The sequence below is a fragment of the Sceloporus occidentalis genome, unplaced genomic scaffold (genome assembly GCF_023333645.1).
Source record: "Sceloporus occidentalis isolate IW3139 unplaced genomic scaffold, rSceOcc1.0.p SCAF_3, whole genome shotgun sequence".
Lineage (NCBI taxonomy): Eukaryota > Metazoa > Chordata > Lepidosauria > Squamata > Phrynosomatidae > Sceloporus > Sceloporus occidentalis.
The window spans coordinates 113,239,616-113,258,581 of NW_028316983.1; the positions used below are offsets into that span (position 1 = coordinate 113,239,616).

The 18,966-nt window shown below is 40.9% G+C and overlaps 1 protein-coding gene across 1 annotated transcript in view; it reads right to left on the reverse strand.

Annotated features, from left to right (window-relative positions):
• Window positions 1-18,966, reverse strand: part of HMCN1 (hemicentin 1) — a 284,684-nt gene that overhangs the window by 200,758 nt on the left and 64,960 nt on the right. The window contains exons 5-6 of the mRNA XM_089515825.1: window positions 7,109-7,280; window positions 2,971-3,077 (exon numbers count right to left, since the gene is read on the reverse strand). Of these exons, the coding sequence (XP_089371951.1) occupies window positions 2,971-3,077; window positions 7,109-7,280 (279 nt within the window). The remainder of the gene's footprint in view (window positions 1-2,970; window positions 3,078-7,108; window positions 7,281-18,966) is intronic.

Here is an 18,966-nt window from a genome sequence, read left to right on the forward strand (position 1 = left end):
CCATAAATCCCTGAATGCCTTGGATCCAGGTTATCTGAAGGACTGCATTTCTTCAATGGCCCTGCATGGGTCTTACGCTCTCCAGCACAGGTCCATCTCTTAGTTTGGTCATCCTCATAGGTATATTTGGCTAGAACAGCAAACAGGATTTTCTTCGTGGATGCTCCCAGGATGTGGAACTCTCTTCCATGGGAAACCAGCCTCTCTTTCACCTGTGTGCAAAGACCTCCCACAGACTAGGCAACTGATTAATTGTTGAGAAAGGGGCTTTTCAAGGTGTTGTTTAATGTGCTTTTGAACTTCTTTTCATTTGGTTCTCATTTTAATGTCACAGTCTATTTAACTGTATCTTAATGTTATAATTTATGGTGTTTTAGTTGTGTCTGTTTATGTCTGTTTTAGCAATCATCTTGCCAGCCACTTTGGAGTCCCAATATTAAGGAAAAGGTATGATATAAATTAAATAAACAAAAAAATAAACAAGCAAACAGCCTCTGTGAGGTCTCTATCAGCCTTAATCCCATCCTGCAGGTAACTTTGTTGTGAAACTGAAAGTGGCTCCTTTTTTGGGCAGTCCATCAAATCAGTATTAAATATGCCATGACTGAGGAGATTATTGCATGGGACTTGGGTGTGAATATCCCTGACAGAACAGACATGCATTTAACCCTCAATGACGGACGGATATTATCGCACTGTCCCATGGTCAGGCCATAGGCAGCCTGTATGCAGCCCATGCTTGTCCTGTAGCTTTTCAAGAATGGGATCTTCCCCTACTTGAAAAGCTAGGGGATAAGCCTACATGTGGGCTGACCATGGGAGAATGCAGTAAGATCCGTCATCGAGAGTTAAATCCACTTCTATCCATAGGGGATAGTCACATCCAAGTCCTGTGCAATAATTTCCTTGTGAGGAGTTTAAAAACTGCAGCTGGTTTGCATTCTCTTTGTTCTTTCACTCTCACAATAGTTGTTAATGCTCTTTGATGGAATCTTAAATGCATAGATCAGCATCTATCTTCCTAGCATTTGTGGGGCTAGAAAAGTTAATCATTTTCCTTTCAGCTATATTTAAGTTAAGGAGTCAGTGTGGCATGGTGGTTTGAGCACTGGACTAAACTCTGGAGACCAGGTTTTAAATCCCCGCTTAGCCATGAAAGCCCACTGGATGACTCTGAGCAAATCACACCTCTCAGCCTCAGAAAATCTTGTGACCTTAAGGCTTAAGGTCACCATAAATTGGAAATTATTTGAAGGCACACAACAACAATATTTAATATACTATGTATACATTATGTATAATATATAAGGATATGCAAAGATGACCTTGAAATTTCAAAGGGGTCATGATACAATTTCATAATTAATAAACTAATTTGGAGTATATTAGCTGCCTAGAAGGGAACCTATTTTAATTTTTATTTTTTAAAATGTTGCTCATCCCAGTGGAGAAAAACCAGTATTCCGCAATAGGCATCATTGGTCTTGACTATTAAAAGATACATCAGGACCATGTTTAATTGTGCCTAAATCTAACCATATTCTGCAGTTAATCTGGATCCTTAATCAGTTCCTAAAGGAGAAGCATATTAGACTTGATGCTGACATCCTATAGCCACAGTTAAGTTAAGAAGATGGAATGAAAGAACAGGGCATTCAAATATGCATATCGCCCAATACCAAACTGGCCAGTCTCCTAGATAGATGAGTACAACAAATTACTCTGTAGCAGCCTAAATAACATAAAAGCACCAGATCCGGTTTGATTTTGAAAGTTAAGCAGGATCAGCCCTGGTTAGTACTTGGATGGGAAACCACCAACAAATTACAGGTGCTGTAGCCTACATTTCAGATGAAGGAACTGGCAAAACTACCTCAGAGTATTCCTTGCCTAAGAAAATCCTTATGAAAATCAAGGAGTCACCATAAGTTGATAGGTGGTGTATAGGCACAAATGTATACATAATAGAGAGAGAAAGAGCTCAGCTCTACTACACTTTCACTTACTTCATGGAAGTTCGGCTTTGTCTGAAACTTCAATAACATTTGAGATCCTCCAGATCCACACTTTATAACACCATGAAGCTGGCTGTGATTTTTAAAGGACTGTTTCCTTCTTTAAGAGGAATAATGTATGAAAAGAGAGAAAAATCAGGAGGCACAGCTCAGCTCAGCGGGAGATTTTAAGTAATTACAGCTTGCAAGAGTTGGCTTGGGAAATTGTGTGTCCTACCAGCTAAACACAGCAGTGGAGTATGGAATAATTTTGTCATGCTCATACCACATTTTTGGAACATCAACACTTGCCACAATGATCATTCAGAGAGGACACCACACTGTTCAGAAGCATATGGCAGGGTACATTTCATTTGCAAAGTATACACTGATTTGCTTAATATGCACATGACAGACATATCTCCTGCTTGATTAGTGTGATGACAGACCTCACTTATGTCTTTATTTGTCCAAAGAGTTGGAGGACAACAAGGAATCAAAATTGCTGTCATAGAACTTCATTAGCATAAATGTAATCCTCTGTTCTCTTTCCCAGATTCATGAATGCTGCAACAGCTTTGATTGCCTGTGGTTTAGTCTCTATTCAGAGGGGAAACAGCCAACTGCAGGGTACACACCAGGCTGCTGAGCTACAACATACTGGCTTTAGCCCTGTAAGGATGTAAAATCCAGGAAAAATTTGAACCTAGGCAATCTGCATGCTGGACTGTTTTGTCAAGGTGGTCACAGCCTTGCCCCTCAAAAAGGAACTAAAAGGATTAGGTTTAAACATACAAAGGGACAGCTTTAGCATTAAGACTCCAATCCATTACAAACCGGGGGGGGGGGGGGGAGCTTCACCTTAAATGATTAGAAAGATTGCAATACTAATTTATGACTTTTATAACATATCTTTCTTATATAACTGAATGATACATGTAAAAAAGTGGTTGTATCATTACTACAAGAACATTACCTTGACTGTCCACATTCCAGGCTCTGGATCCTTTATATTGACTACTTTTGCAGAGTTTTCAATATTCAGTAGCTCCTTCAAGCCAAATCCTTTCTTTACAAGTTTTCCTACATCACAAAGAAAGAATAAGCATTTTATTCTTTCGGTTAACCCAGCAATGCTCAATTTTTTGGCCCTCACCTCCTGACACACCTTGAAAATCACATGGAAGTCAATAATATGAGAGTCCTTGGAATGATGCACTGACCTTCGATTGGTCCCAGCTTTGCAATGTTCTGGGAGGAAAAGTTAAATGCAACCTAAACCTGATGCAATACAACAAGCATGAAAAATCCAAGCAGTATTGAGTGACCTGAAATAAATTCCATCTTAAGGGGCTTTTCTCAACCCTATGTCTTCTCAATGTGTTGGACTATACCTTCCTTCATCCTCAATGAGCATGACCAAAGCTCACTCAGGGTTATAGTAGCTCGGTTATCTGACAGTCCCAGATTAGGGAATGCTGGTCACAGCTATTTCAAATCAACCACAGACTGAAATCATTACTCCTTTGGATAATGTGGAGTTTCAACTTCATTTTACTGCCTACAAAATCCTGTAGCCCTGTGACCCCATGCAAGCCTCAGCCAGCAAGCTTTCCCCTACTGCCAAATTAATCAGTCAACACTGTTCCCTGGCTTCCAAAACTGCTGCTGGATTTAACTCCATCAATTTCACTTGCAAGTCTGCAGTTTTCTTGACACTAGCAGCAGGTGTGTGACACAGTGAAAACATAGGTGTGTGTAGCCCTTGGCCTCCATGTTGACATGAGATGCAGGCCTTAGTAAGGTTTGTGCATCTCTGGCCTACAACAACCTCCTGTGACAATAAGGGATAAACTGAATCAGATCTTATTCATTTGGCCTTAGGATGGTTATATTACCCAGTAGGCCATGCTATAACTGTAACCAAGGCTTGCCACCAAGACTCCATTTGCACTATTACCTGGCCTGGATTCCAAGATTTCATTTTTTAAAAAAGGTCTTTAGTCCTTGTAGAAGCCAAGAGGGGGGCAAAATATGCAGTCGCTATTCTGTCCAATTCTTTGGCACTGTCTTTCAGTATGTTTAGCCAAGGAGTATCATATCTATGACTGACGTTTCTATTGTTTTAGAACTGTAAAGTCAACACAGCCATTCTTTGTTCCAGGGTAAATTGTAATATTTTAGAGGAAAGTCTAGCATTAGAAGGAAAGCCTGGTCAGTCTTGAAGCTTTCCCCGGAAGGAGTGAACAGAAACAGCAGTCATAGAAATTAGTATTTATTTATTTAGCTGCATCACTAAAGGGAAAGGGAAGATGAGAGATGTGCAAGCAACAGAGGGTGGCATGGCAAAGGAAAATTAATTACCTTAACTGTGATAATTAACAAAGAGTAGTAGAGTGGGGGGCCTAAATAAAAATCCTATAGTGATTCAACAAGAATACAATTGATGTATCTATGCATGACAAAATATAATTATCATCATCTCTATTGTTACTGCCATCATTTTATGAACCTAAAATTTCTATAGACATGTTACATGGATCTGCTCTCCCCATTAATCCCCACAACAACCCTGTAAAACAGGTGCCGAGAAGTAATAATGTTCACCTGCTAAATTCAATTGCATCACACTTGATTCAAATAGCATCACTTCCAAGCCTTCAAATCACCACTGAAAAAGCCTTTGTGTGTTTGGGGATCTTTAATATTGCCAAGTACCCTGCAGGTCACAGACTAGCCTTAGGCTGCAAGCCAACGTATAGTATGAGTACCGGTACTACTTTATGAATTCTTCCAAGAATCCTTGGTTTTAGTGTACCTTCTCAAAGTGGAGGTAATTTTGCTGCATGTCTTCACCAATAGTGCCTGAGCAGTGTCGCAATGCAACAGGATTACTCACATTAAGCTGATTTGAAGGATTTAAGATCAGTTCAATGATGCATGCAGAGTGACAGCAAGCACACTGGTACTTTGGGCTCACAAATGCCTTCAGCTAATACCACTGTATGGTGTCTGTTTCTTTGTATGACCCAGCATGCAGTTTAGATATTTCTGACAAACACTATGTAGAACTCTTATCTCTTTCCAGAGATAAGAAAAAAAAACTAGGAATGGGAAGGGCAGCAATGAAAGAACTAGACAAGATCCTGAAGAGTAAACATATACATCAGGGCACTAAAGTTGGAACCATCCAATTCATTGTATTCCCCATCACCATATATGAATGTGAGATCTGGGCAGTGAAAAGAAAGTGGATAAAACAAAAATCAACTCATTTAAGATGTGGTGCTGGAGAAGAGTGCTGAGAAAATTCTGGACAGCCAAAAAGACAAACAAATGGGTCCTTAAACAGATCAAGCATGAAATTTCCCTGGAAGCCAAGATAACAAAACTGAGGCTGTTATATTTTGGCCACATCATGACAAGGCATGGCTCATTAGAAAAGACAATAATGCTACAAAATGTAGAAGGCAGTAGAAATAGAGGAAGACCAAACATCAAATGAGAGAGGCCATGGGCCTGAATTTACAAGACCTAAGCAGTGGAGGATGGGGGGCTTGGGGACATCTCATACATAGGGTCACCATGACTCGAGGTCAGCCCAAGGACAGCTAACAAAAACAAAGTTGTAAGCTGCAGTAACTGCTAATAGAGACTTTATTAATTGCATACAAACATCTCTTGCCCGTTCGTCGGTGGCAAATAGAGGGGGACAAAATAAGGTGCGTGCCACCATTCAAAGCCAATGGGGCTTGAATACCAGCAATTTTCTATTTTTGCCGGGGGGGGGGTCTGGAACGGATACCCCATGAAAATGGAGGGGCTACTATGTGTACACACACACACCATCCCAAATTTATCTTGGAACCATAACTGTCAGAACAGACTTCTTAGATAAGGATAGGGAATATAGAGGGTATTATTTTGTCCTCTAGATTTAAAAAAAAATTAAAAAGGATATTTGTATTTGATTTTAATAATAAAATTTATAATTTTAAAAAAAAAATTAAAAAGATCTCTATAAAATATTTTGCTGCCTGGCATAATAAAGCAGCACAGTCAGGTCTTCCATTGGAGTAATTCCTTTTCTTTCCTTTTTAAGGTAAGGAGAATTTTCCTTAGAGAGTGTCTCAAGATACCAGTGCAATATGGTATTTCCTTGCCATGGATCCCAACCTCTGCCAGATGTGCTTTGGTTATTTTGAACGTGGATACTGGCTTCAGATTTATTTTTTTATTCCCTTTAATTGTATTGATTCTGAAGTAACGTTTGGTTCTTTGCATTCAGTTACTGGCTTAAACTGAATATTACCCCTTCCGTGATCCTAGCTGATAAATTTTGCTCCATCTGGTTGAGGTATATTAAGGAAAAAACTGCAGAAATAAGGATTCCCTACTTTAGCCCAACTGTGCTTGGGATTCTCCAGAGCTAAAGAAACAATTAAAGAATGGTTTTGGGATGTAGCTTTACAGGATGACAGAGCCAGAATCCAACATTATCCTGTAGCAGGCAACCATAGCAAGAATTTGGTTTCCAGTTGGCTAATTTTTACACTCTCAATGTTCCTAAATATCACAGAGCTTTAATCTGGTCCATTTTAACATCCTGCCATCTGCTCTACTGGAAAGGAGATACTTACACATTCCCTACGTACAGCATATCTGCCCTTGCCAGTCAGGCATGGTTGAAACAGTAGACCGCATTCTGCCATATTGCCTGTATTATAAGGAGATTTGTTCCCAACTGATTGACCAAATTTTGAAACAGTTCCCAGATAGGTCCAATCATTTTACATCTCTCTTCTTCTCTCAGAGTCTTCCAAAGAATCCCTTCTGAAGGTTGCCAAGTTTTGTGATTTAGCATGTTTTCCCAGAAGTAAGCTTATCAAACCCCACTGGAATATGTCTCACTTCCAGTGAATGCTACTAGCCTTGATTTAGCATTGGCTGCTGTATTGCCACCCCAGTACATATACAGAACTTCTTGTACTCGTGAGCTGTCTTTTCTTCTTCTTGGTTTCTTATTACCTTGCCATCACCTGGCTTGGGTCTGATGTGTGATCACAATAAAGTATGTCATTGTCTTTATAGAAAGTAATATTTTACTACCTTACCTAAGGGATCGTGGATTTCAATTGTTGGAGAAAGACCACTCAAAGACACTGTAACCTCTTTCAAGCTAGGATCGAAAGGGATCTGCCAAGCATTTACTGCTGAAGTCAGGTGGTCAGTGGACAGGAGGTGAACCTTAGAAGCTTGCACAGCTTCTTCTACCCATTTCAGTACCTGTAAGATAAAAAAAAATTACTAATGACAGTGTCCATATTTTAAAGTACCACCTCAGTTAGCCATGGTAAATTGTTTCATCAAACAGCAAGTTCTCATACTTGTCCGAAGAACTATATGATCAAATTATTACAAATGACTACAATGCTAACCATTCCCTACCCAAAGCCCCATCTTTCCCTTTAATCCAAATTTGTATGAACTGCTTGCCACATAAGTGGGGGCAATGGCAATAGCACCCATGAGATCCTCAAGAAAGGTAACTCCCTAGAGGCAATTTGCCATGGAATCTGGCAGGGGTACACACAAGGAGGTTTTCAAGGAAGGTGTATGGTTAAAGATGTGTGATTTTTGTAATCTAATGTCTTTTTGCATATGTATTGGGCTAAATGCTGATGTTTTCATTTAGGGTTTCTGAATAATCATTTTCTGGTCCAACCATTAAAATAATATTATATGAAAATATTAGTCTAACAATACAGTCCAATCCATGTGTACTCAGAAGCCCCACTATGTTTAATGGAGCTTACTCCCAGGTAGATGCACATTAGAGCAGAAGTAGGATCTCAAAAGCTAATAAACTCTAAACTTTTACAACCATGATCTACTTGACAAAGACTTCTTAATATACTTGCCCAGAGTGTGTTGCTTCTGTCCCAACTACTTCCACTCCCCTAGATTCCTATAAATTTCACCCCTGACTTCCCAGGTTATGCCTGAGCCTGGCTTGGAGCCTCGGCGCCAAGCTTCAGGCCTTCTCAGATGGCCAGTACTTTTACAGTTCCAGCTGAAGGTTTCATATTTTCCCTATATCTGCCAGTCCTCTCATTTCTAAAAAGTCTGTGCAAAAGTTGGCAGATCCCAGCACACAGAGGTTCACGCAAACTGTTTTTTTCAGTTTGGCTTCGCCCCCCACCCGAGGTCTGCAATTCAAGTGCGGCCAAGAATTGAAGTCAAAAACTCCATCAAACATATTAGATGGGAAGTAAAAAGCCATGCTAGCCCCAAATAGACTATAAAAATAGACTGGAATTCAAGTTCATCAACTCTGGCATGTTACATGCAGCTTTACGTTTCTTTGTTTTTGGACAGGTCTTAGCACATGTAATATAAAGCAGAGTCCCTATTCTCACTCTTTTATTTATATGAATTGCCTGATGTTATCTTAGTTCACCAGAGGAAAGGAAGCTAATAGGCCTAACATATAAAGCAAATTGCTGGGCACATACAGCTCTTCAAGCATGGGAGATTAAAAGTCTTACCATTAACTATTCCTCCTCCATACACACATATCCTTGTCAAAGAATCTATATAGACAAGCGAACCAGCATCACCCTCAAGGCTAAATTAAGCAATACTTTAAAGTGGAGTAGGGAATTGTATACCCACAATTGTTGTTAGACTGTATTAGATGGATACCCTGGCCACTATAGGTCATGCACTAGTAACATCCCAGTTAGACTACTTCACCATATTCCATTCAGGGCTGCCCCCAAACACAAATCCCAAACTGCAATCAGTGACATCGGTTTCATTCCAAAACCAAGTTTGGGAGGGCCTGATGATTTCATCAAATCTGCACATACGTATGCTTGGTTTTAAATTTTTAACGTCCTAAAATTGTCTAATTTTCAACATATTTTTTTAGAATTTTAAAACTATTTTTATTGTTTCACATTTCAATTGTTTAAACTGATTGTCTTATAAGCTGCCTGGATACCTTATGATATCAGGTGGAATATAACTATTTTAATAAATAAGTAAATAAATTCCCAGTAAATAAGTAAATAAATACATAAATAAATCCCTCAGCATTGTCTATCCTGGCTAGGGCTGCTGGCAGATAAAGGTCCAGTAAAATCCCTTGGGCCAGATAATCATCCAGCAAACATTGCAGCTCATAGTAATGGAAACAGGACACAGTGAACCTGGAGGGAATTTGGAGTGAATAACACATGTAGACAAGCCCTGTAGAATAAACTTCAAATGTATATTTAAAGTGGCTTCACTGTTCCCTTACCCATAACTCGTTTTTTAAAGCAAAATAATCATTCCTACAAATCTACATCTCTATTGCCAATATTTTTAGAGATATGGCATTCAACTCACTGGCCAATGATTTGCCCCAGGCCAAACTTTGGTCTACCAAAATCTTCCTTGCTCCTACCAAATCATTTTACACATATTTGTCATGTCATAGAGTACCAAATACATGTCTAAAATCTTGCTCTGTATAACTGATGAGTTGTACATCAGTATTAAACTGACTATTAACTCTAATCTTCAAGAAGCTTGCAGCCAATGAGTTAGTCAGATCATCAAAACTCAATATGTAAAATTTTCTGTCAGTGTATAATTCCTGTTGAAGTCTGTGCTTAAGAATTAGCTTTGCTGCAATTTGCTCCCTTCCTTACCAGTCAGATTCCTTCCTGCCATGGGTTGGCATGCCTACAATTTAGCTGGGTTCTACCCAAATTTTAGTCATGTCACCTGGTGCCCATTTGGATCACCATCTGGCGTGGATTCCAAGTTTTCATTTTTTTAGATTGAAAAGTTAATCTCTAGCCAAGATATCTCTAGCCCCTCTAGGAGCCAAGGCAAAATGTGAAATTGTTCTGTAAAAAACAGGTCCATCCATGCCTTCGAGGTGTGAGAGAAGGGAGAGTAGGATGTACAGGTAATAGAGTGCAAGAAGAAAGGGAAGAGCACATTTAAAGGGTGTGAGGTGATGTGACAGAAAGAGTAAGAAGGAATGGAGCTGAGCCCTGGAAGCAGCATTGTGTAAGATGACAGCAGCATCGTGTCAAAAGACATTACCAGGCACAAGGTGAATGTGAGAGAGTAGGAGGGGAAGGGCGTAATCCATGTGACAAGCAACATATAAGAAGCAAGGGAAGGTGAACTGTAATGGTGCATGTTAAGGCAAGGGACAAGAAGAGAGGGGGTTTGAGTAGTATGAGAGGTGGCATGAAAGAACAAAGGAGAGAAGAATTTCAAGGGTGTGAAGTGAGGCAAGGAAAGAGAGTAGGAGGGAAGGAAGAGTGTGCAGTGGGAGTGATGGAGTGCAAGAAGTAAGGGGCCTGTAAGGTAGGTTTTATAAGTGGCCCAAGGTACCATCCGTAGCCAAGTAAAGTTTTGAATTTGTGTCTCCCAGTTTCAAGCCCAGCATTTTAAATGTTATTCTGTTTTGATTTGCTCAGATCAGTTGTAACTGTAAAAAAAAAATCATATGAAGGTTGAGACATATTGGAAATAAAAATGCAACAATTTCCACCACTCTGTCTGCTCAGGTTCTAACTCCACAGATCTCTTTGTCCATAACTTTTAACTATCCTGTCTTTGGCTCAGCCTTCCAAACACACCTCTCTTCCTCCCTCCCTCCCCAGAGGTTAAACTCTGATGTTTCTTTAAAGATTTTTCGGTAGAGTCAAACCCTTGCTGATTTTGACTGTCTCATTCACTTCACTTTTAGCTTCATCTGGGTACTTTCTTTTCTCTTCACAGCGTAATGGATTTTATCGCACAGAGAGAATGCTGCCGCCGCCGAGCGTCCCCATCCCATTACAGATGCGTCCCAGAGGGGGCGTTCCCAGAAATCACCCCCTGGGGAACAGATCCAGAATGGGATGAGGATGCCCAGAGGTGGAGGCAGCATTCTCTCTGTGCGATAAAATCCGTTCCCCACCACCGAGTGTCCCCAGAACATTCCCTTTTGGTGGGGAGTGATATTGGCTCCCAGACATACCAGATTTGATCAACTCTCTGTATATGTGTATGTATATATGTGTGCGTGTGTGAAACATATCCCCTAAAAGTCCCAGTTTGGCAGTAACAATCCCACTTAATCCTCAACCATCCCACTTTTTTACCTGCTTTTAAAATGCCCTAGTTTCTCTTGCCTCCTCTCACTTTCTCCCTCCATTCTCAATTTACCTCAATTGCAGGAAACTGAGGCCTGTTACAGACTGCCAAAATAAAGCTGCTTCGGGTCTCTTTGGAGGTATGCTGTTTAAATGATGCATGCATCCTAAGAATCCGGAAGCTGCACCAAAGCTGCCCTCCAGTGCTTAGGAATGGAGTGTGGCTTTGGCACGACCTCCAGACTCCTAGGACCCATGCATCATTTAAATAGCATACCTCCAAAGAGACCCGAAGCAGCTTTATTTTGGCAGTGTGTTGAGTTCAAAGAGCAAAAGTAATTCATTAACTGCAAAAGTTTGCACTTAATTAACTTATGGGGGAGGGGGGGGCAAGAGAGGAGGGACATGAGTTTGCCTTGGCCAGTAGGTTCACGCAAAAGCAAATTATTGCAGCCTCTCCTAGCCTGTCTGTTCTTCGTCAGTAGTAATTTTTGCATCTTGATTATACTCTGATGCTCCTTGGTCTGATGCTCTAGTTTTCAACTGTGAAATGTTGGAAGGTATAGTATGAATGATTCAAAACATGTGGTAGTGCCCTAGCAAAGCGGGAGGGGACTAGTGCTTGGTAGCATTTTTGCTCTCCTATCTTTATGGGCCATTTCTTCCAAAGTGAGTGCCCATGCCTCAGCCTTGGCCAGGGCTCCAATGCAGATTCTGTTTGATGAGGCTGGGTACTAATACCATTGAGATATGAGGCCGCCCTTGCTAATGTTGAGTCATGATCTGCTTTCCATGACTCACTGCAAGGCATATTAACTAATCTGTATTCAAGAGATGTGATGCTCTTGCTTTGGGAGGATATACCCCTGGCTTTACCATCAGACAAGGTCAGGCAGTTGTCTCAAGCAGATCTTGGGAGGTATCCTCATGTTATTGGGAAACAGAGCTACCTGCTGTCCCATCATCAGAACAATGGAAGAATTCAACTGCCAATCCTAGTGCCATTGGGACATGGAATGGGAAAAAATGGCATATTGTGTTTTATCTCAGGCAGCAAAACGTCTTGGGCATCGATTGATTTATGTATTTTACTCAATTTACCCCTCATGTTTCTCTCACAAATGGGATTCACGTTGGCTTACAATCAAACAGAGAACATACAATCAGAACAATTAAATAAAGAAAAACACAAAAATGTGAAAACACAGTTTAAGACACATAGCAATATGAAAAACTGCTATTCTTGTGGGCAACAAGCTAGAAGTTATTAAATTTACCAATGAATTTATGAATGTATGAACTTTTCCTTTAACAACCTCCCATTCAAACAGTATTTGGTTGTTATTAAAATTTTAGATTTATTCTGTTTAGGGAAAACATATATTAGACTGCAGAAGTGGAAAGAGTTGTGTATTAGTCTTGAAAAACACAAGAGTATGGCTCTGGTAGTCAAACAGTCTGCAAGAAGAGAGATAATGAGGCAACACCAAGCTGAAGAAAGGAATTTTGCTAAGATGTAAGAGTGAGATCCTGAAAATCTAAGTGGTCTGCAGCCAATTATTTCTTAGACAAATATGCAATACTGAACTGTGGAATTTAAATGCATTTGACATATGTTTCCAGTTTAAAAGCCTGTGACAAATTTTACTCTCTCCCTCTCCCCCCCCCCCCCTATAATAAATGGGCTCCATTTACATTTAACTTCCAGAGTTTCAAAAACGATGGGAGAGAAAGTAGAATTTGTTATACTACCTACACAAGGGAATGCATTTTATCCAAAAAGTTTTATACCATAACTTGTGAATCACTTAGCACCAGCATCAAACAAATGCCAGGAAGACTGATGCCTGGAAAGATAGCTAAGAAATGCTATAAAGGAATGGAAGAATAAAATGTAGATGGTTTTAAATAGAGCTGCATGTCATCATTTTTTTTAAAAGGGAAGGTTTAAGCCAGGGTTGGAGAACCATTACTTTATGACAGGAAGGGTAGATCCTTCTTTGGGAACACCTCCTGACAGCATCATGTCCTTGGACAAGGCACTGGGTGGAGCATCCTCATCTGCTATTTTGGCCAGGAACCCAGCTTTCTTCTTCTTCTACCATTTTCCAATGAAAGGAAGAAGGAACAGGCAGTGGCATCATGAGGGAAGGGGCGAGGGGGTGGGCAGCCTGGACCAAGTGACATCCCAGCAGAGGGATGGTACCCAGTCAGGCCCTCCCCATACTCTTTCCCTCCTCAGAAAAAGGATGGGGCAGTACGGGGTGCGTGCCACCCCCAGAAGCCCCACTCCCTGGAAGCCCTGCCCCCTGCACTGGGTGACACCAGGTGTGAGGATGCCACTGGGAACAGGAGGTAGGTGCTGTCAGTAAGCACTAGCAGAGAAGGTATTCCACCTGCTAAGTGCCAGAATTGAAAATGCCCTCTGTCTTCTCAAACTTTTCTGGTGCTGAAGTGTCTCAAAAAGAGCCCACTGATGTTCAAGGGAGGCCTGCATGATACTGTACAACTGTCCTGATTTACCAGGAACAGTTCCTATTAATCCTCTGCCACCCCACTTTACCAACTGCTTTGGAAAGTCCTCAGCTTACTTTAGTAGCAGAAAACTGAATTCAAAGTAGTTTGCACTCAATTCCCTTAGCAGTGGGGAGAAGGAGAGAAGGAACAGGATACTCTACTTGGGACTAACCAATAGGGTTCAGGTCAGTACACTCACACAAAAGCAACTTCTATAGCTTTCCCTAACTTGTGGGTTCTTCCTCATTAATAACTTTTGCCATCTTGACCACATGCTGATGTTGCTTGGCCAGACATGCCCCAGTTTTGCTCTGTGAAAAGTTGTGTACACCTAGTTAGCCATGTCTCAAGAGGGCATGACAGAATGAAAGTGGTGTTCATGTCTCTCTGTATTGAAATGTATATGTCATCTGTCCATCCCACCCCCAGTATCAACATCACATAAAAGCAGGGCACAATTACACCTCACTGAGAAAGCATGCAACATACAAAGCTTTCCCTTGTCCATGGCAGGGAAAGATCCAAAGAAAGTAAATTTAGAGACTTGTGTCATGTTTATGACAAAAGGTGTCAGAAGACAGCTGTAAACATCTCTTAAAATCCCTTTAAAACAACTATAACCCCTCTATCTTCCCTGCTGAGACGTTTTTTAAAAAACAGAAAATTCAGAACACATTTTAGAAACTAATTTTAAAACAAACACTGGGTCTTGGCCTGACACATTTTATCATCAAGTCAAAGCCAGCTGTGTGAGCATGTGCTCTATTCAGAACCCAAGTTTATAAAGTCAAAGGGCAAATTAGCAAGTTTGCAGTCCTGGCTGGAGACAAACAATGCAGAGGCAAAAGAAGGAAACCTGGCATGAAAATGTCAATAGGTTCAGTTCAAATGTGTGTTTCTGTGTATATGTCTCTGCAAAAGTCTGAAAGGTCCAAGGTTACTCTTCTTAATTTTACCTTTAAGCTTGTCAAACTCAGGCTTGAATCCTCTTGGTTAGTCCTAAATAGAGTAGACCTATTGAATTAATTATTGAGTAGTGAGTAGACACACAGAGCTGTTGTTTGTTATTATGTGCTTTCATTCAACACTGACTTATGGTGACTATCTGAGCAATTTCTTGGCAAGATTTGTTCAGAGTGGGTTTGTCTTTGCCTTCCACTGAGGATGAGATAGTGGGACCGGCTCAGGGTTACTCAGTGGGTTTCCATTGGCTGAGCAGAGAATCCTAGCCTCCTGGAGTCCTAGTCCAACACTCAAACCATAATAGTATTTTGTGGGTTTTTCGGGTTATGTAGCCATGTTCTTGAAGAGTTTGTTCCTGACATTTCATCAGCATCTGTGGCTGGCATCTTCAGATACATCTCTGATGATACATCATCTTCCTCCAGAGACTAAAACAGAGAAGCAGACTGGATCTTATTCTTAAAGAAGCAAGTGATGATTGGAGAAACTCGCCATCCTGGATGTAATCCATGGAGTCTTCCCTCCTAGCTTTAATCATTATTGCAGAAAACATGGGCCTGTATCCTGTTGGTAGCTCTGACACAAGTAGACTCATTGAATCAATGGGATTTACATAAGTGTTGACTCACCATTAAACAACTCTAGTTGAGATTTCCAACAGGATTTAAGCTATAAAATGGAAAGAATTCTGGGAGTCTTGATGGACAAGGAAAGAGGTCGCTATGGCTAATGTAGAAAGGGTTAATTAAAATACAGATCCAAGTAACATTTAAATTTTAAACTGAGAAACACGAAAGTGAAGAGTTGGTTTGGTTTTGGTTTTTTAGAAGTTTTCTGGAGGGTCTTTGGAAAGATACAGGAAACTAATTACTTATAGAATTAATTGCCCAAGTTCTAAATAAAAGCTTCCCCATTAAGCACTCCTTCATTTTTCTAATGGGATTCTGACCTCTCAGTATGTAACATCCTCACTCCCTCAGTCCAAAGAATAGCTGAAGAGGCTACCTTCAAAGAACCTATAAAACAGCAAAAACAATGCCTTCCACAAGATGGCAGCAATTTGTCCAAGAATATGCAGCAATTACTTTGTTGGGTTAAGGTTTGAAACAAAGGCCCCATACGGACTGCCAAAATAAAGCTGCTTCGGGTCACTTTGGAGGTATGCTGTTTAAATGATGCATGCATCCTAAGAGTCCAGAAGCTGCGCCAAAGCTGTATTCCAGTCCTTAGGACTGGAGTGTGGCTTTGGCGCAGCTTCCAGACTCTTAGGACGCATACATCATTTAAACAACATATCTTCAAAGTGACCCAAAGCAGCTTTATTTTGGCCTGTCTATATGGGTCCAAAGTGTATCTAAATTGCAGAATGATAGCATTCTGACACAGAATCCTAGAATTTGTAGTCTGATGAGGCACCAGTACTCTTTGACAGAGAAGGCTAAATATTGCACAAGTTCAAATCCTGAGATTCCATAAGATGGGACTATTGCAGTTAACATAGTGTCAAACTTCTATACATCTGTAGTGTGGACACACCCCTCAGTCCCTTCTTCTGTGCATTGGATCACGCTGGTCAAAAGGAAACAACAGAAGGAAAAATGGCAGAAAGATGATAACTGTTTGGAAAGTATTAAGCAGTGGTGGGAAATATTGGCCTGTTACAGACTGCCAAAATAAAGCTGCTTCAGGTCTCTTTGGAGGTATGCTATTTAAATGATGCATGGGTCCTAAGAGTCCGGAGGTCGCACCAAAGCCACACTCAATTCCTAAGCACCGGAGTGCAGCTTTTGGTGCAGCTTCCGGATTCTTAGGATTCATGCATCATTTAAATAGCATACCTCCAAAGAGACCCGAAGCAGCTTTATTTTGGCAGTCTGTAACAGGCCATTGTCAGTCCCACAGAAGTACACATGTCTGTACTGTGCTATCTCTTACACCTGCAATCAGCTGAAATTACAGCATTACTAGAATTGAGCCTACAAAAGCTTGAACAGTTCTTTGAAATTTGTTGAACTTCTTCAGCTCCCAAAGATGACAACAAAAAGATCTCTTCACTCTACTAGGGTTAAAAGCAAAAAGTACAGTGGCCTGTTACAGACAGCCAAAATAAAGCTGCTTCGAGTCACAGTGGAGGTATGGTGTTTCAATGATGCATGCGTCCTTAAGAGTCCAGAAGCCACACCAAAGCCACGCTCCAGTCCTTAGGGCTGGAGTGTGGCTTTGGTGTGACTTCTGGACTCTTAGGACGCATGCATCATTGAAACACCATACCTCCACTGTGACTCGAAGCAGCTTTATTTTGGCTGTCTGTAACAGGCCAATATTTCATCAGCAATATTAAAAACTACCCACATGTGCATGCTAGTTATCTAGAAGTAACCAGAATTTTAGGTGCAATGGGTCAGTTAGTCTTAATAGGATTGTTTCTCCCCAGGTCCCACAAAATAAAACTACCTTTCATCCATAATAACTTAATGTCTCATATAGGGGGAAACTGCCCACTACATCAAGGACTTCGCTCACTTCATAGGAAAAATCAACAACCTCAAACTTAAACCCAGAGATATACTGATCAGCTTTGATGTGGTCTCCTTGTTCAGCAAAATCCCCATAGTCGACATCATGGCACTCATCCGACAAATTTTTCCGGAAGACATCACAGTCTTGTTTCAACATTGCCTCACCACAAGCTACTTCCAGTGGGACAATGGGTTCTACAAGCAGAGAGATGGGGTAGCCATGGGAATCCCTCTGAGCCATGTTATAGCAAATGTTTACATGGAACACTTTGAAAAGCAAGCCCTAGAAACAGCACCAAAAAGCTCACAACATGTTTCACCATTTGGTGCAATGGAGAAAAGGATCTGACTATGTTTCTGAACCATCTGAACAACATCCACCTTAACATCCAATTCATAATGGAAACAGAAAAGGAAGGAACATTGCCATTCTTGGATATCTTGTTCATCCGAAGACCGAACCAACATTTTGGGCCACACAGTGTACAGAAAACCTATACACAGAGACAGATACCTGCACAAGAACTCCAACTATCACCCAGAACAGAAAAGAAGCACAATAAAAACATTGTATACTGGGCAAAAATGATCTGTGAAGCACCTAGACTGGGCTCTGAAAGCTAATGGTTATTCCAGCTCAGACATCAGAAGGGCTGCCAGACCCAGAAAACCCTAGAGGTTTTTCTTGGTTGGTTTTTAGACCATTTGGAGATTGTGTTTGTAGGGCTAATCTGGACAACTTCAACAGTTTCAAGACAACCACCCAAAGAGAAGGTATTTTTACCATATAGCAAAGGAGTCATAGACAGAATAGGGAAACTAGTGAGAAAACACAACCTCTAAATGGTCTACAAACCAACCAAGAAAATTCAGCAAATGATGCACTCAGTGAAGGACAGGAGAAACCACAGGAGTTTACTGCATACAATGCAGCTGCGGATGAGTCTACATAGGGACTGCCAAATGTAGTGTTCAAACACGAATCAAGAAACATGAGAGTCACTGCAGACTGGGTCAGCCGGGAAAATCAGCAGTAGCAGAACATGTTATAAACCATCCTGGGCACAAAATGCTGTTTGAAAACACTGAAATTCTGGACCATGCCAACAACTATCAGGTCAGAATGCACAGGGAAGCCATTGAAATCCACAAGCACCTGGACAACATCAACAAGAAAGAAGAAACCCTTAAAATTAGCAAAGTTTGGCTACCAAAATCTAGACCCAACAAATGCAAATGAAAACCACTTAGGGTCAGGGGCTTTCCCAGTGAACAATGGATCTCTAATTAAACAGAATCAAATCCTCTTTGCATATCTTCCCACCTTGTGGCCTTGCCATTCAACAACAGAACAATACACAGATTAACATGGAAATCACTCCCAACCCAGGGTCACACACTCTATATATACCCTACTCTCTTCCATGCCACCATTCCCTGAAGATGCTAGCCACAGATGCTGGTGAAATGTCAGAAACAAACTCTTCTAGAACATAGCCACATAGCCCAAAATCCCACAAAAAACTACGGATGCTGGCCATGAAAGCCTTTGACTTCACATTTAAAGTTAGTATTTTAAAAACCCAAAGAATCATTGTGTGAATACTGGCTACATATCCAGTAGTTAGTTCTAAGTACAGTAGACCTATTAGATGAATGTTATTTACAGAGGTTTTAACGTGTCATGGGCAGGTTATAGACCGCCGCTTTGAGGTTGTCTGCCACCGCCGCCGTTTGCTCCGTAAGGGAGCCGTCGCAGCCACACCACACGGCTCCCTTGCGGAGCAAAAAAGAAGCTCCAAAATGGATCTTCTTTCTGCGGCGCCC